The following is a 16,290-nucleotide window of genomic DNA, read 5'->3' on the forward strand; positions in this document are numbered from 1 at the left end:
TTTCATCGTTCCTCTGCCTTAACTGTGGGTACAAATGTATAGTCTTACATCTTAGGTTTGCTGAACACAACAACAACAAGCCTTGAAGCAGACGGGCTACAGCAGCAGAAGACCACGCCGGGTTCCTCTCCTGACACTTTTTAAGTGACCTGTGTACTGCAATCAAGTGGCTGGTGAGTGTATTTAAAGGTTTTATTCTGTAAATGTAAGAATAAAGCACATGTGTTAAGGTAAAAAGACTTGTTTTCAAACAAATGCCATTTAGTGCTTTACCTTCCAGTAACAGAAAATATACCTTTTCCTTGAAGCATACAATCACAAGATCATTCAGGAAAAAACCTCACCTAATTAAGATGAGTATTTTGTGCTTGATTGGAGAAAAAAAAAGCGCTGTAAGTGTTCTCCCTCTTTGTCTTAAACATGACCCACATTTTCCCCTGTAACCCACAGGTTATACTGTGACAGAGAGAGAGGAACAATGAAACACTAAAGAAACAAAAGAGTCCCATGTTTTAGCCCGAGATTGAAAAGAGATGGCGACACGGTGTAATCCCTTTGGCTAGAGTTGCTGACGGGGGATAACCCTTTAAAAGTTCTCTCTCTGTGTTCATCCCCCACTCAGCTCCTGCCTTTCCTCATACACACTGACTGACAGAGTGACTGACTGGTCGGACTGTTATTGTGTCCCCCCCCCCCCAAAGACATCTGCTCTCACTAACACGGGAGAGTGTTACCAGCAGCATCTGAGCAGCCTGGAGGAACTTCACTGATCCTTTTAAACCATCATCCTTTACACCTCACAGACTTATCAAGTAGGAGGCGAGACTCAGGTCAGTGGATCTTGATGTGATGTGGTCCCAGACACTATGAGGCCCTGAGGCCTGATGATGTTGTTCCTGGACCTCACTCTCATGGATGTGTGTGGTCTGGATGTTGTCATGGTTTTTGTGGAATGCAGTGTGAGGGTGAGCTGGTCATATATAAACTCTGCCTCTTGTGTTGTTTTTAAACTGCTTATGTGTTTCAATATTGGTCATCTTTATGGTGGTACAGGTAGTGCACACACTTTATTTAGCTAATTACGCATGATTATGTAAATACACACAACTACTACTACGACCCTTTGTCCACAGGGTGTCAGTGTAACATCAAATATAGATGTGTCATATAGAGCAAAGTGAATAAAGAGTATTTTCACTAAAAAGTCTACACACTGACTCATGAGTCATTGATTACATCCCTTTCATTACTACCAGATAGTTTCTAAAATAACATTTTGAGTGTTAATGATGCCAAGTCTGTAGATGGTTATTAATGATTTAATATTCACGTAAAATATGAAGTGGCAATAGCAAGTTTTAATTTCCAAGCGTTTTAATTCAATTTCACTGTAAAAACACACTTCATTAACTATAAATTGATCTCTTCTTGTTAGAGTCACAACCGAGCGGCTTTATCATGATCGAGAGTGACCGAGAGCTGTCGGCCATGGTGAAGGAGCTGTGGGACAGCGATGTCAACAGACTCCAGCCTGGAAGAGACTACAGGATCTCTCTGCAGGTTTGTCACATGCTCACACACAAAAGCGTGAAGTACTGTTGCTCCACTCATGACTTAAAGCAGGGGTGTAAATCTCAATTGACCTGGGTGCCAATGAGCTTCTAGTCTGGTCAATAAAGTGGGCAATATGAGCTTAAAATCATGACATAATATCACAATAAAGATATTCCTGGTGACAATTTGGCTGCGATTTATAAGCCTCGTCTTGAGTTTGTGCACCATATTATGACATGCAACTTAAATATAGCACTAACTTTAGTCTACTAATATAGTTTGAATGATAACAGTCTGTGGGTATTGTACAGTTAACTGGATTTTTTTTTGGTCTGCTTTATAACTGCATACAAATCTGTCACCTTTTGTAAATGTTAATAATGTAGAATAGGTAACACGTGGTCAAATGTAGACTCTTTGGTTCTATATTTTCATTTGGTGTAGTGGAGATGCGTAAATTTGTCTCTGATTGAATGCAAGTCAGATTTTAACATTTGAATGGTTCTCTTCACCGCCACAGGGCAAAGCTGGAGACAGCATGGCCAGTAACGACGACAGTGAACGCGCAGGTTCTCCTCTGTTTACATTTGTTGATGAGAACATTTTCAAAAAGGAGACCTTTTTAGGTGAGTGCATAAGTGTGAGCTTTTCGTCCCTTACTTCTGTTGCATGAGGTGGATTTCTCTAGATGCTTCTTACACACAACTACACCATCGAGAAGTCTTTGCACTGACAAAATGTCCTCTACTTTTTCCCTACCCCTTAGCCAGTTTGACACTATCTGTCTCGCCATATCCAATCAGATCTCCTTAAATAAAAAAGGTTCCGTGTTGCATAATCACAGCGTATGCAGAGTTCACTCTCCACTGACGACTGGCCTCTGGTTCAGGTGTCCTCCTCCTCCTCCTCCCGGATGATCCTCGTCACAGATTTGTGTTATGCAGCGTGTTAGAATGAGTGGTGCCCTAATACAAAGGGAGCTAAGTTATGTAACAGTCGGTATTAAGAGTTCAGTCTGAGGCCGACATCAAATTTGGGGAAAAAAAGGAGGATTCCTCCCTCTGCACTATTTTTATACTTGCCTCATCTGTAGTCTGTCACCATCTCCCATCTGTTTAAACAGCAGGTGCTTCTTTTTTTTTTTTACATGAATATTAACAGTTTGTGGTGCTGAAATTCAGGCTTCTCACACCTGTTCAGCTTTGTTTAACTGTCGTCATCTTCCTGTAGATCTCCTGTAGACTGACAGCACTGCACAAAATCCCATTTTTGATAAGTGTACGCGTCTGTTTTCCGCAGCCTTTATATCCCTGTTGGATAACTACGTGAGTGACACCGGTGAGCCAGAAATTGTAACCCCAGAGGAGGTGGCGGAGAATCACAAGTTCCTGGACGCCATCATTCAGACTCCCACTATGAAGGTACCCCCCGGCCTGACGGTTACAGTTAAGGTCTTGAGAAAACAGCTGACACATGCTCAGCAAACCACTTCCACCTTATTTAAATCAGTCAGAGGAGTGGTTGTTAGGAAAACTGAAGGAGTGGAAATCAGATAAATATAAATTATAACATTAAGTTCATCCAAAACTACGTTTGAACCTGATTTGATAATGAGACTGAGGCACAAATCCCAATTCTGTCTGTTCGGTCTGAGGTGCTTGACATGTAAAATGCCATATGGCAACTATGTAATAAGAAAACAAATTCTTGTTTGTCTGCAGATAGCCCATAAATACCTGGCAGAGAAGAACCTCTCCCCTAAGGATAATAAAAAATTCAAGGAGCAGCTGTACAGGATCTGGTTTGAACTATATGCGAGGAGGGGAGCCAGCAAGTAGGTGGAATCTCTCTAGCTCAGCAGTAAACTCACCAGTGGAAATTGGCACCTCGATGGTAACCATTGTACTCAGTCTGTGTACATATGTAAATGTACAAAAACAAGATCATTCACGGGGGGAAAAAAAGAAAAAGGCTGTGAAGCATTCAGTACATTGGCAAGAAAACATAGCTCCACTGTGTCTCCCACCAGGCCGGACTCCTCTGGGTTTGAACATGTATTTGTGGGAGAGACGAGGGGAGGACGCACTGTGATTGGCTTTCACAACTGGATCCAGCTTTACCTGCAAGAGAAGCTGGGACATATTGATTACAAAGGCTACAGCGTCAGTGCAAATTCACCCCAGGTATCGCATCCCTCTCGCCATCTCCTCCCTCTATCACTGCCTATCATGTCATCCCTCTCTTTGATCACATGTCATATTTCTCTCTCTCTCTCTGTCTCTGTCACTGCAGCCCGATGAGAACAAACACATCCTGGCACTACAGTTCAGCTGGAAAGACGGCATAAAGCCCAAGGGAAGCATCTTCGTCGGCGTCAGCCCCGAGTTTGAGTTTGCCCTCTACACTCTCTGTTTCCTCACCTCGCCCAATGAGCGCGTTAAAGTCCAGTTCAGCTACTATGATGTGGAAATTGTTTGCCATCACTACAACCAAAAGCACATAGGCACCACTTATCCTGTGCTCATCAAGTACCAGAACCACGAGTAACCCGACTGGAAGTATGTAACTTATCCAAGACTTGAGCATGCACCAAAAATGTCATAGGCATTGTTGTTGCCTTTTTATTTCTAGATAAAGATACAATAAAAACCTTACAAGACCTTCTTGCATTTGTATTTGTATTTATTGCATCTTCTGAAACTCAGATGAAGAACATGTGATGGGTTTTTATCCAGATGTTACAGATGTTTATCAGTATATTTTATGATTTCAGTCAGCTTTGGGTTCATCATCATGAGCGCAAACCAACATTTCATTATGGTTCCAATAATAAAGACCCAGTATCGTATCGGTGCAGATGTTAGATAAAGTCATCAGCACAAATGCGACACAGAGTTGTTGTTTTGTTTAAAATGTATTTACAAATTAGGCTGTACCAGAATGATGTTGGTAGCAGTGGATACTCAAAGTTGTGTTATTGGTATTGGACACAAAAAGGCATCAAACCATCCTAATGTCTCATTCAAAACAAGTGGTATATGTCCTTGTAGGCTACTGAACATATCATCAGTGGAATATGTCTGTTAGCATATTATTGAGTCTTTTACAGCATCTTTTAAACTTTAATTCAGATGTTCAGATTGAAATGTTTACTAGTCGTTGATGGCACTGATTTGCATGGATGTTTCACCAAGTTTCAAAGGGGCTGCGATGGTGGGTTTGTTATTGCGATTGACGTCACGAATCGCGTCACTTCAATGACGATATGGAAGAAACTGTCAAGCAGTTATTTCAAAATAAAAGCACCCTTGCTTTTTTCTTAAACAAAATAGAAATAAAATAATATACAAAGGACTTATATATTGTTTTTTCCCATGTATATAAATAGCTCAGTTTATTATTGGAGAAAAATACTTAATAATTCACTATTTCTAGCGCTGACCTTCTGTTGGGACTTTATTTTGAAAATCCTAAAAGGAAGCCGTTTGTTTTGTGTAGGCACACTCTCTCTCTTGACGGTAGTGTGAGCAGCACTAAGCGGTCGAGGAAAAAGCGACTGCTGGTTATTTGTGGCGAGGTTAGAGTTTACAGTTTGTACTGTTATATCATTTTCGTTTTCGCTGGCTGTTGCTCCGGCTTCTCTCTCATTTATCCGCCATTCAACCCGGAATGGCTGAACCCAGCGCCAGATACCAGCAGGTACGACAGTTTCCACACTTAATTTCAAGGCATTGCATTAAATACTGAATATATTATCACAACTTAGCGTCGTTTGACATCGTTTAGCTGCTTTTTCTTGTCGTTCTTTACTGAATCCGAGTGTTATTATTGGTCATTATAGGTCAATCGCGTTAGCGCGAGCAATGTTGATTTCGTGGGTAGATGTTAGCATGCTAGCTGCACGGACGCCAACGCCTCCATGCTAGCTAGCTTTTCAGAGTTACACATAATATAATGTATATATAAATATAATATTTGGATGTTTGTGAACGTGAATTTCTGTCAAAGTCAAAGTAAGATATTCCCAGTACGTTTACGTACGTGTTAAATGTTAATTATCAACTCCTGAACCAGTGTAGGACTATCTTCTATCTTGAATCAGTAAAATATAAAGTGTAAAAACTGTCTAATGTACACTCACATTGATTACATATTAATCCGCACGCCTTAATATATCCAATCATATCAGTGCGCAGTAACCTCAAAATATAGTTCATGAAATCAAGAAATGCACAGACGTTTTACACTTATTATATAAATGCTGTGAGATACTTTCCACTGTTGGAAAGTGTTCTTGTTTGCATAGCACATGATCTACAGCAGTGGGCGTGTTGGTCGTGTAGATTAACTGCCAAATCTGCCAGCTGACCTGCTTATTGCTGGTGCTGCAGAAAGGAACGTATAAGTCCGCTCATGTGGCTTAGTAGAACTGTGGCTTGCAGTGTTTTTGGCATATTTACTAGTATTTCAGGGTCAACCACAAGCTGTGATCTGTACTCCGACAATGTTGTTTGTTTGGTGACACACAAGAACTAAATCCTTAAAGCGTCAAAAGGTTCACTTCACAAAGGGTTAGCTAATGCTTCGTATTATTATTATTTTAGTGCTATTGACAAGTTTCCTGGGTTGGATTTATACACTGTTTGTGTTTTCCAGAGGAATTGCCTTGACATACTTGCTTCATTTGAACACAAGCAAATACAATATTTGTTGCTCTCTACCGTTAGGAATGATAATATTATTAAATTAATATTACTTTGTGATACAAATGCATCTCACATGTATTCAAATTGTAATATTTTCACATGTTAAGGGGTTTCAGTTAACACTAATGGCCCTATAGGTAACACACAGTATTCTATTCAAGGTAATACATTTTAATAATTTACTTGAAAGCATAGCAGTTGACCATTCCTCCTCAGGTCATTGCTGGATATCACCTACTTTCTACAGAACTGTATGAAACACTTGGCTGTAAAAAAAAAGGTGTTACAACCTCATCATAAGTAAAGTGTTGGTTACCAGTAATACACACCTCTGTAAGACCCCTGATTGGTATTCTGTTCCACTTCAGTGGCCTTTCCTGGAAAGTGCCAGTAGTGCTAATTGATCTTAAGTCTGGTTTCCTGTAGCTGATTCAGCAGAAGTTTGACTTCTGGTGACCATCAAAACTGTGATTAGGGTTATTTAGTCAGTTAAGCTTCTAACTTTCCTGACTTCAATAAAACAAGGAAATGGGCTGGGGTTCATGCTCATATCTGCTTAAATATCTTTGTCCATTTTCCATTCCTCTTCTCTGATTCTGCATGTTTATTTGTTTGAAATACTCGTGTGACTCTTTTTACATCATTATTCTCATTTTCATTCAAAAAAACGCATTTAAAGTGATTACTGTGTGATATTTGTGCAGATTTGTGAAAAACCAAAATGTTTCATTCAGTCTATAGAATACGATGTGTATAGGGCAAGACAATAATTAATCTAAAATTGTATTTTGGCACAATTTCTATAAAATTTTGATTAATTATTCAGCCCTATCTCCCACAGCTGCCGGATGAAGAGGAGGAGCCGGAAGAGAGTCCACAGGTCGCAGCTGACCATCCACCTCCGTACAGCAGCCTCACAGCAGACAGTGCTGGTAATCAGCTTTAATTTTTCTGACATTATATAAAATAATTTATCAGGGAAATGATCAGCACATTATTTGATACCAAAAATAAATGCTAGTTTGTTTTTGATTGTGTCTGTTTGTGTTTTTGTACCTGATAATGTGGCAACTTTGTGATAGTGAGACCTCTTTTACTCAGTCTTTTACTTTGTAACTGTGCTCTTCTCTCATCAGCCTTCTTTGACTACAAGGAAGATGGTGTTTTCCCCAAGCCTCCATCATACAACGTAGCAACCACGCTACCTTCCTATGATGAAGCAGAAAGAACCAAAGCTGAGACTACTGTTCCCCTGGTAACCGGAAGAGTGAGCTCAATTTTTTTTCCTTTTTGCAAGTAGTGACATTACACGCGCACACGCACAGTCATGCTCAAAGATGACTTCTGCTGTTTGCAAGGCAGGAAGTGCTTGTACCACCACAGGGAGTTTGTTTTTTTGATTTTCTTTCAGTCTTGTAGTATCTGAGCCTTCTGAATTTGGCTTTTGTTTCTGGTTTGAAAAAGCAAATTCCACAGCTCCTGGACTCCCTCAACTGTCCTGTATGCTTCTGGTTTAAAAGGTGTACGTGCGTCAGAATGAAACGGAGTTTCTTGAAGTCCGATACCATTGATGTTCTCCAGAAATACCATATAGAGTATTAGAAAGTCTCAGGTTTAGTTTTAATACCAACTGACCTGTAGTGAGCCAAGAAATGAGATTGTGACATAAGTGTGACTACATATTTGAATAATTTAAACTGAATAAGTGTAATGAGAAATTCTGAAATTGCATTCAATGTGGTATTAAAAAAAAAAAAAAAAAAAGTACTGAACATGATGTGAACAGAAAGTTATGTAGTCTGATAAGCTATTGTTTATCTGGTGTCCTGATTATTGGCTCCTTTTATTGCTTGCCAAAGAAAGTTTTTGTGAATTGTAACCCTGTTATTTCTTTACCTCTATATGGGTGATGTATGGCAAATGTATCTTTTATTTAAAAATTAGAATTTAAACATTTAAAATCCACAGTAAAATTTAACTTTTGTTACTTGTAACTGGTTAGTTGACCTTCATTTAAAAAAAAAAAAATGAAAAAAAATACATCCTGCACAGCTGCTCTTAGATTACTAAGAGCACTAGCCTCATGTGTGGGCATGTCAAAATTCACAGAAGCCATCTCTGTGGGGTTTTTTTGTCTCTTGTAACAGCAGACATCCATTAATTTCTCAGCAGTAGAACTTGTTCTGAGATCATGACAGTGAAACAAAAATGAGTAGTTAGTTAATGTGTGACCACTCGTGGGCCACCCTGTTTGACTGTTGGTGTTGTGTTTCTCTGCCACCCACTGCCTGGCGCTCAGCAGCAGCCTCAGCAGAGGGAGCGCCTGGAGACTTTTGATGATGTTATTCGCAGTTCACTGGAGGTAACTGGGAGGAATGGGAGGAGTGTGTGATGAGAGCAAAAAGTGTATTTGTTCCTTGTTTGGTGAAGACAGATTCACGGACAGTTTCTATGTACTCCACCTTTCTTGTGTGTGTGTGTGTGTGTGTGTGTGTGTGTGTGTGTGTGTGTTTTTATAGTAATAGCTAGTGCTTATTTTATAGTGAAACAAGAACTTCTGGTTCTATGTGAGTGTATCCTGCATTGTATTTGATCAACTCTATACCTTTGACTAACTGTGTTGTGGTGTTTTCATTGGTCTGCCGGATGTTGGTGTATTATTTACTTTCTGTTGTCGGCAAAACTGGTTTTCATCAACAGGTGCTGGCCTGTGCTTGATCACATTCACTTTGAGCTCCGTCACTGTGTCGTAACCGTGTAATTTTGAATACACCGTCGTGCATTGAGTTAAAGTAAGACGTGCATTTATCAGACAGACCGATTTGACTGACTCACGCTTTCCATCACAGGACGAAGACTTTGTGACCAGAGACGACTTTGAAGATTCCGATCAGCTGAGGATAGGAAATGACGGCATCTTCATGCTCACTTTCTTCAGTTAGTAACCCAATCTATTCGTCTGTGTTTTTCCCTCCGTTTGAGCTACAGTTAATAAAATGAAATAACTGGCCATTTTAAGGTTGTTGCTTTTTGTAATGACATCACACACTTTTTTTTTTTTCCTCCAGTGGCATTCCTCTTCAACTGGATTGGTTTCTTCCTGTCTTTCTGTCTGACCACGTCTGCAGCTGGCCGCTACGGGGCCATCTCAGGCTTTGGCCTCTCTCTCATCAAATGGATCCTCATAGTGCGGGTATGAGCCCACACACTAGGCCTAGCTGGCTTTATAACTATTATAATTAATACCAGAACGTTTTCAAACGGCAACATCATTTCAGTAGGAATCTTTTGTTAAAGATGACATGAAAGTTATAGATATGCAGATATGTGTAATGCATGCTGATATCGTTTTATTTTTGTTTCATTCCTCAGGAAAAGCAAATACGAAAACACAAAAAAGGAAGGGCAAAGAAGAATAGTCGTATATTATTTGCACCTTTCTGTTGTTTACACAGCTGTACGTTGTTCAGCAGGATATATCTTGATACATTTTAAGTTTGTGCATGATATTTGTGTGTCCATTTCATATAAAATTCTGCCGTATGTTGCCTAAAATACCAGTGTATGAATTTTGGGTCATATTACCCACGCCTACCACATCATACACACAGTGTGTGCATATACTCCACGTGAGCCAAAACTAAAAAAAATGTGTTTGCATAAACGACCTAGAAACAACACTCATTTTAATGTTGTTTCTGTAGTTGTTGGCCGTTTGGTACTTTGGAAACTTACTGTTTCCTTAAACATCTATTGAGGACTCTTTTTTTTCTTTTTTAAAGTGCTGGACTCATTTGAGTGAAACCACTGAAAGCCATATTTCTTCTTACCAAGCCGTATTTCCTCTAACCAGTTATTTCTGTCCTTTTGTTTGGCTTTTAGTTCTCCACATACTTCCCTGGTTACTTTGATGGACAGTACTGGTTGTGGTGGGTGTTCCTGGTGCTGGGTACGTAGCTAACCTCTGCATTTAAATAGTACGACGAGGACTCGAGTGGTTCAGTTTTCCTCTGTTTTCAAATGTTTTATTTAAGACTCGACCAAAGGCCTTTTCATATCTCTCTAAAGTGATCATTTACATGCTGCAAACTTGTGTTTCACAGTCTGCTATAAATGCTAGTTTGAACGATCGGTCTCATTTCCTTCCTCTTCAGGCTTCTTGCTCTTCCTGCGAGGATTCATCAACTATGCCAGAATCCGTAAGATGGCCGACACCTTCTCCACCCTGCCGCACACCCGCGTCCTCTTCATCTATTGAGCCCACAAATCATCACTGTACTCTCTTTCTTTCACTGAGGTGTAATCTGTGGCTTTATTCAATCATAACAGATGAAAAGACTTTTTTTTTTTCTCCCCCCCCTTCCTTGACATAATTTGGACAATATGTTTATTGTCCCCCCCCTTTTGGTGTAAAATAGTAGTGAATGCTGAGAATTCTGTAGTTGTTAGTGGTGAACTGTCAAGTGCTGTTATGCAGTTAAGAAGTACGTGATGTATAAATCAATGCCTTATTTGCAGTTTTTACTATATGTTGTTAGCAGCCGCATGCGCTGTCTCCCTGTTTATCCACCAGGGGGCAGGCTTGTCTGTATTAATTTCTTCAACCTGATGAAGTTATTTTGTGCAGAAAACGGTCGCTGTGAAGTCAAACTTGGGCTTGTAGAATTGATATAAACACGTCAAACAGTGGTTCTCGGCCCAGGAGCCTGTGAGCACATCTAATCTTGTAGATTGATTTATCCTGAAATCAAACATATATACTTCAAGTAACAATTTGATGTGTTTTTAAACTTCCTTGGCCATATTTTTGTTGAAAGGGAAAATTAGCTCTTTTTGGGTTGAGGGGCAAATTTAATTTAGAACCACTTGTACAGAGGATCAGGGGCTGGGATTTCCCTGGAGCATCTTTTTCTTGTGTGTTTAAGTTTTAGCCTATGCACTCACTATAATCAGGAATGTTATTTCCTTATGTATTTTAGCATGGCCATAAAGAAGCACCGTTGGTCCAGTGGAGTCACTGCCTTGCACAAGGGCAAATTGATGTGAATGAAATTAGATGATAAGTTGTCACTGGATTCACATGCAATCAGATGATTTTTGGCCAAACATGAGTCAATTACATCATTTTTAATCAGCGGCACCTCACTGTTTTCCATTGAGGAGAAAATGTGAGTGTTTAAAACCAGACGTTACGTGGGAAACTGTAGCTTGTGAAGAACCAAGGAAAAATTCAGAGCACAGATTGTTTTTATTTTCTTTTAAGTGATAAAATATCTTCTTTTTTTATGTTAACCCATATTCTAGTGAAAGTGGAATGATTATTTTTTATTAGAACATTGCAAAAAACATACCTGGCTTGGACAAAGTTTGCAAATAAAGCTATAAAAGTCTACATTTGTGCCGAGATATTCATCAAAAATAAATGTGGTTCCACTTCTGCTACTTTATTAAGATGTAGGGCGTCACCTTCTGTCCTTTTGGGTGTAACGTTTTCATCTTCATACAAACATTTCAGTCCTTTTGTGTCTTTAACTTACAGAAACAATGTTTTGTCAATAAATTCTGAGGCTTTGATGGAGTTAATTTTGAATTCATCCTGCAGATCTTGCTGTTTAAATAATAATAATTAAAAAAAAGACATCTGTTTAGTGCTTCAGTAAAGGGTTAATCAGTCAGAGGGAGAGGAAGCATCACTGTCACTGAGGTGAGACATACATTTAGCTGCACTAATTTTAGCACACAGGGTGTGAGTGCAAGAGTCAAGATGATGATGGCTAACCGAGCATGTCGGGAAATGTGTTTTTTTTCTTCCTTTAAGGTAGAACAGAAAGTAAAGATCACCCCACCTGGAAGACACGTCCCAACAACTGTATCTGTGGTTTCATTGCAAACATTTCTTGTCATCATCATCTCTGAAGACTTTCCTCCTGGTCTTTGCTGGATACTGGCCTCTAGTGGTGCCTGGCTGAAATGACAGGTCAGTGAAGTAAAAAGTCACTTTTTTTCTTGTCATTTTAACTTTTATTTCTTCCATACAAGTTATACAATTCTAATTTAAGTTAATAATCTCTGCTTAGTGTAAACGACTAAACTAGAATACAGAGTTTTGGGACTGTGGAAGAAGATCTATTGAATATGCAAACTTCATACAGAACAGGCAACCTTTTTGCTGTGAGGCAACAGTTCTAGCCACTGCTCTGCCTTGTGGCTTGCAAATTATATACATGTCCCAAATACCAACAAGTAGATTTTAAGTGTCAAGCTTACAAATAATGCAAAATTATTATCATTTTACAGCTTGTGAATCTAAATAGCTGGCGATAGCAGAACAGTTTAATCGAGTTGTATGCAGGAGACGAAGCTAAATGTAAAATCCTTTTATTATCTTAATTATAATATGTTTAATGAAAGGACACTTAATACAAGTAAAGTACATGCTGAACAGTCTGCGTTGCCGCACCACCGAGACCTCTTAAAAGTCGAAAAACGGAACCAGCTGTCAGTAAAAATGTACAGATGTGCAGTTGCTCTGGGCCCAACAGCTGAACTTTGAACTATCTCTCCCTTACAAAACTCATTTGAATAGCCTTTGTTAATGTCTTGTGTTTAACACATAATATAATATAACTATAAAAGTTGAAGATGGAAAAAAAATATACAAGTGGGACAAAGGGCCAGTGCTAGACCTTAAAACACTGGCCCAGTGAACCTCCACCTCGCGGTGACCTTGGACAAACAAGTTTCATTTTGCCAGGTGCAGACGGGCTTAACTGATTGCTGTCGCTCAGCTGTAAATTCTGGCAGAGCACATAAACAAAAAAAACCTAATCATCCGTATCGCTCACAAATTCAGCCTCGGTACAACTCAAATCCCTAAACATTACATAATTCCTCTTCTGCTCCAGCGGGGTCACCCGGTGCAGGTGTGCTTATTATCCAGATGTCGTTCATGAAACATCTCCACTGTGCCAAGAGCTGTCTGTGTCTCATCAGCCAGAGATGGAAGTATTTCTCTGAGTAATTGATGGGAATTGTGAGTGTTTTCCAAAGCGGCTGCACTGCTTGCATGTTTTGGCTATCTGAAGATAAGAGAGGAGACTTTCTGATTCGCTTTCCAAAAGCTTTACTTTCACTGGCTTCTGTTAAGACAACAGTTCTTTTATGCTGTGATGATGTGAATTTACAGTTGGCCCGAGCTGATGAAGTCATGAAATCATCAACTTTTGGCCTCAAGTTTGCTGTATATGAAGTTGGGGGTCACATCCCAACCCGTTCTCTTTAATCTCATTCATATCAGGATGGGCTCTGTGTGAGGCCCTGTGATGGACTGGTGATCTGTCCACGGTGTACCCCGCCTTTTGCCCCATGTCAGCTGAGACTGGAACAGCACCTCCACGCAACCATCATGTGGAGGATAAAGCGGTGGAAGGTGAGTGAGTGAGAAAGCATCAAAATACTTAAATAAAGTCACACGTGCTCCCTGCACATTTAGCTTAGACTGAATTATATCCTGATTGAAATAGTGTTTTGTTATTTGACACGCCACCTGGTTCTGATTCCAGTCATTATGCTTAGCAATATATTATATATATATATATATATATATATATATATATATATATACACGCATACATACATACATACATATTAGCTTAGACTTGCGTGCAAGTGAGTCAGAGCAGAAGTGCATTGTATGATCACCACCACCTGGTATAAAACCAGAAGTGGAAAGAGTAGAAATACCACTCTTTTGATAAGATTTCACTTCAGTACAAGTTCTGGTCTGAAAAATTTACTCAAGTTAAAGTAAAAAAAAAAAAAAAGTTTGAAATGTACTCAGAGAAAAAGTAACTTTTCCCTGTGTCGTGCAAAAAGGACAAGGGGACACATCTCTCATTAACTGTTTTTAATTAAAGGCAAACCTTTAGAAATTAAAGTGCTGACAAAATAAAACATGTAAACACATCATGTATCAGTCAAAAGGTCACGAATGCACTCACTTATTCAGGGATCTTAATTAGCGCCAAGTCACCTGTCCTCATCGTTCACTACCAAATATCTTTATTTATTTATTTATTTATTAAATTCAGGCCAACGTACTTGAGTAAAAGTAAAATTACACATTTTGAAAATGACTTTAAAAAGTACAAGTACACACAACAAACCTTACTCAATTACAGTAACGCGAGTAAATGTAATGCATTACTTTCCGCCTCTATGGAGACAAACACTACAGTTTTCCTCCTTGAGGCACATTCTTACATTTTAATAGCAAAGAATAACAACACTTGCATAACTCACAAAAGCACTGGGGGAAGGTCAGAGTCCACCAGGTGCCACTGCATTTGTTAATTGGATCAGATGCTACAGTGTTGCCCAGTTTACCAGTAAAAAGCCCAACACGAAAGACAAACTCCTTTTGTTGACAGGAAGGGGTTTCATTGAAATGTGGTTGATGTGATTTGAACAATCAGTAAAATAAAAAAAAATACCAACATTGTTTCTTGCTACAATAAAATGTTCAGATGATGAGAGGATGGAAGGCCAAAGACGACCGTGCGACTGCGAACTTCTCTCACATTTATTGAATTATTTCAAGTTAGAATATCAAGGCCAGAGAATTTTTCATCACCTTAGACAAACTGTGTTTGGTCAGAGGCTCCTGCTGTCAGTCTGCGTTTCAGATGGGAGGTTCCCTCGGATGTGGGGAGGATGTGGGTTGCATCCAAATGATATGTCGTTCCAGTGTGTGTGTGTGTGAGTGAATGTGTGTGTTTGTGTGTTTGAGACAGAGGGAGAGAGAGAGGGAGAGAGGGAGAGCAGGGGGAGGGGTGTCATCATTGATGTGTGAGTCATCCTGATGCTCCCTCTTCCTCTTTCTGCACTGTGATGTGTGTGTGCAAACATCCTAGTTGTGTGTGTACTTGTATATAGATTTGTCTTATGTCCAGATTGTATTGAAATATTCTAATGTCTCTCCAGTGTCCTCATACCACGTCCCACCATAAGTGTCTTCTTTACTGGTTAACGGCTGTTACATGTTGCATGTGTGGAGCAGTTGCGCGCAATTACCAACATGTTTGTCGTACGTACAACATTTACTCTCGTGTTAAATGTGGCCACGTTCAATCTGGACCGCCTCTGGAGGTCATATATCTGTTTTCAGAGCATCATGGATGTGTTTACACCTGCAGCTTTAATGCCACTACTGTCAGGTGCACTTACTGTCACCTTTTCTGGCATGAACACTGCCGTTGTCTGGACCGGTAGACCTCATTGAAACCAGAATGTGGTGGAACTCGTCAGATTTAGGGCCAAGATTTTAAGAACTGTTTGTTTGGGCTGTTCAAATGAATGGCAGCCAGGACGGTGTCCTCAGAAGAATAGCTGCGCAGACATGTGCGTATGTGTGTAAGGCTGGTAAAGCAGTGGTGAGTCATCCACAGGCCAGCATTGACTGTTACCATGGGTCACACACAGCAGGTACCCCACCTCCCTATATACTCCTCTTTTTTTCTCTCTCTCTTTCTCTCACCCACCTCTCTTCCTTATCCTCTTCCTACACCACCTCGTCTTCCATCTCCTCCTCCTCCTCTCTTTTTCTCTCTGACTCACGGATGACTCCTCCACCACCAGCACCAATGACATCACCACCCCCTCCCTACCACTTTGTTGTGGTGAATCATACTGTACGTTGAGATTTCCTTTGCTCATGTCTCCAGTCAGCCAGCAGGGCAGACCTGAACGTCAGCCGCCCGTTGATCAATTCCACCCAAAACACTGACTGACAACTGTGACGACGTCAGTGATGGTTTGAGTTTCTTGACCAATTGGATTTCAATGCTAAGCAAAGTAGCACACACTCGTACTGCATAAGATGATACAATTGTTTATTCAAAGGCTAAATAATCAGAAGCGTCTCACGAGAGACCAGCCGAACAACAAAGTCATCGGGCCGATGACACGATTTTCAGCGTGCCATCTAGTGGAGTAGCCATTACTGAAAATAGCAGGTTGCAGTGACTCCCTG

The 16,290-nt window shown here is 40.0% G+C and overlaps 2 protein-coding genes across 5 annotated transcripts; both read left to right on the forward strand.

The window, feature by feature from the left end:
• Positions 1-37: 37 nt before the first annotated feature.
• On the forward strand, positions 38-4,214 carry endou2 (endonuclease, polyU-specific 2). Its single transcript, XM_058628024.1, has 8 exons — positions 38-173; positions 623-830; positions 1,436-1,560; positions 2,075-2,180; positions 2,854-2,975; positions 3,276-3,388; positions 3,584-3,737; positions 3,847-4,214. Exons 3-8 carry the CDS (start codon positions 1,459-1,461, stop codon positions 4,099-4,101), a joined length of 852 nt encoding a protein of 283 aa, XP_058484007.1. The 5' UTR covers positions 38-173; positions 623-830; positions 1,436-1,458; the 3' UTR covers positions 4,102-4,214.
• An 840-nt stretch (positions 4,215-5,054) lies between these two features.
• On the forward strand, positions 5,055-11,652 carry ndfip1l (Nedd4 family interacting protein 1, like). 4 transcript variants are annotated; one of them, XM_058628309.1, is made up of 8 exons: positions 5,055-5,253; positions 7,102-7,192; positions 7,397-7,527; positions 8,563-8,622; positions 9,110-9,197; positions 9,329-9,453; positions 10,143-10,209; positions 10,415-11,652. In XM_058628309.1, the coding sequence occupies exons 1-8, from the start codon at positions 5,224-5,226 to the stop codon at positions 10,516-10,518; spliced, it is 696 nt and encodes a 231-aa protein (XP_058484292.1). In that variant the 5' UTR covers positions 5,055-5,223; the 3' UTR covers positions 10,519-11,652. The 4 variants fall into 4 exon arrangements, with proteins under 4 accessions (XP_058484292.1, XP_058484293.1, XP_058484295.1 ...); XM_058628310.1 differs by having other exon boundaries at positions 7,397-7,515; positions 8,560-8,622; XM_058628312.1 differs by lacking the exon at positions 8,563-8,622 and having other exon boundaries at positions 5,056-5,253; positions 7,397-7,515.
• Positions 11,653-16,290: the final 4,638 nt, after the last annotated feature.

This window comes from Solea solea, chromosome 4, assembly GCF_958295425.1.
Source record: "Solea solea chromosome 4, fSolSol10.1, whole genome shotgun sequence".
Classification (NCBI taxonomy): domain Eukaryota; kingdom Metazoa; phylum Chordata; class Actinopteri; order Pleuronectiformes; family Soleidae; genus Solea; species Solea solea.

Excerpts from the sequence above, each read along its gene's own strand:
- endou2 (XM_058628024.1), top strand. The coding sequence starts at position 1,459 with ATGATCGAGAGTGACCGAGAGCTGTCGGCCATGGTGAAGGAGCTGTGG. Across the intron at positions 2,976-3,275 it reads TTCAGACTCCCACTATGAAG|ATAGCCCATAAATACCTGGC; the intron begins GTACCCCCCGGC and ends GTTTGTCTGCAG. Across the intron at positions 3,738-3,846 it reads TCAGTGCAAATTCACCCCAG|CCCGATGAGAACAAACACAT; the intron begins GTATCGCATCCC and ends CTGTCACTGCAG.
- ndfip1l (XM_058628309.1), top strand. The coding sequence starts at position 5,224 with ATGGCTGAACCCAGCGCCAGATACCAGCAG. Across the intron at positions 9,198-9,328 it reads CTTCATGCTCACTTTCTTCA|TGGCATTCCTCTTCAACTGG; the intron begins GTTAGTAACCCA and ends TTTTTCCTCCAG. Across the intron at positions 9,454-10,142 it reads AATGGATCCTCATAGTGCGG|TTCTCCACATACTTCCCTGG; the intron begins GTATGAGCCCAC and ends TTTGGCTTTTAG.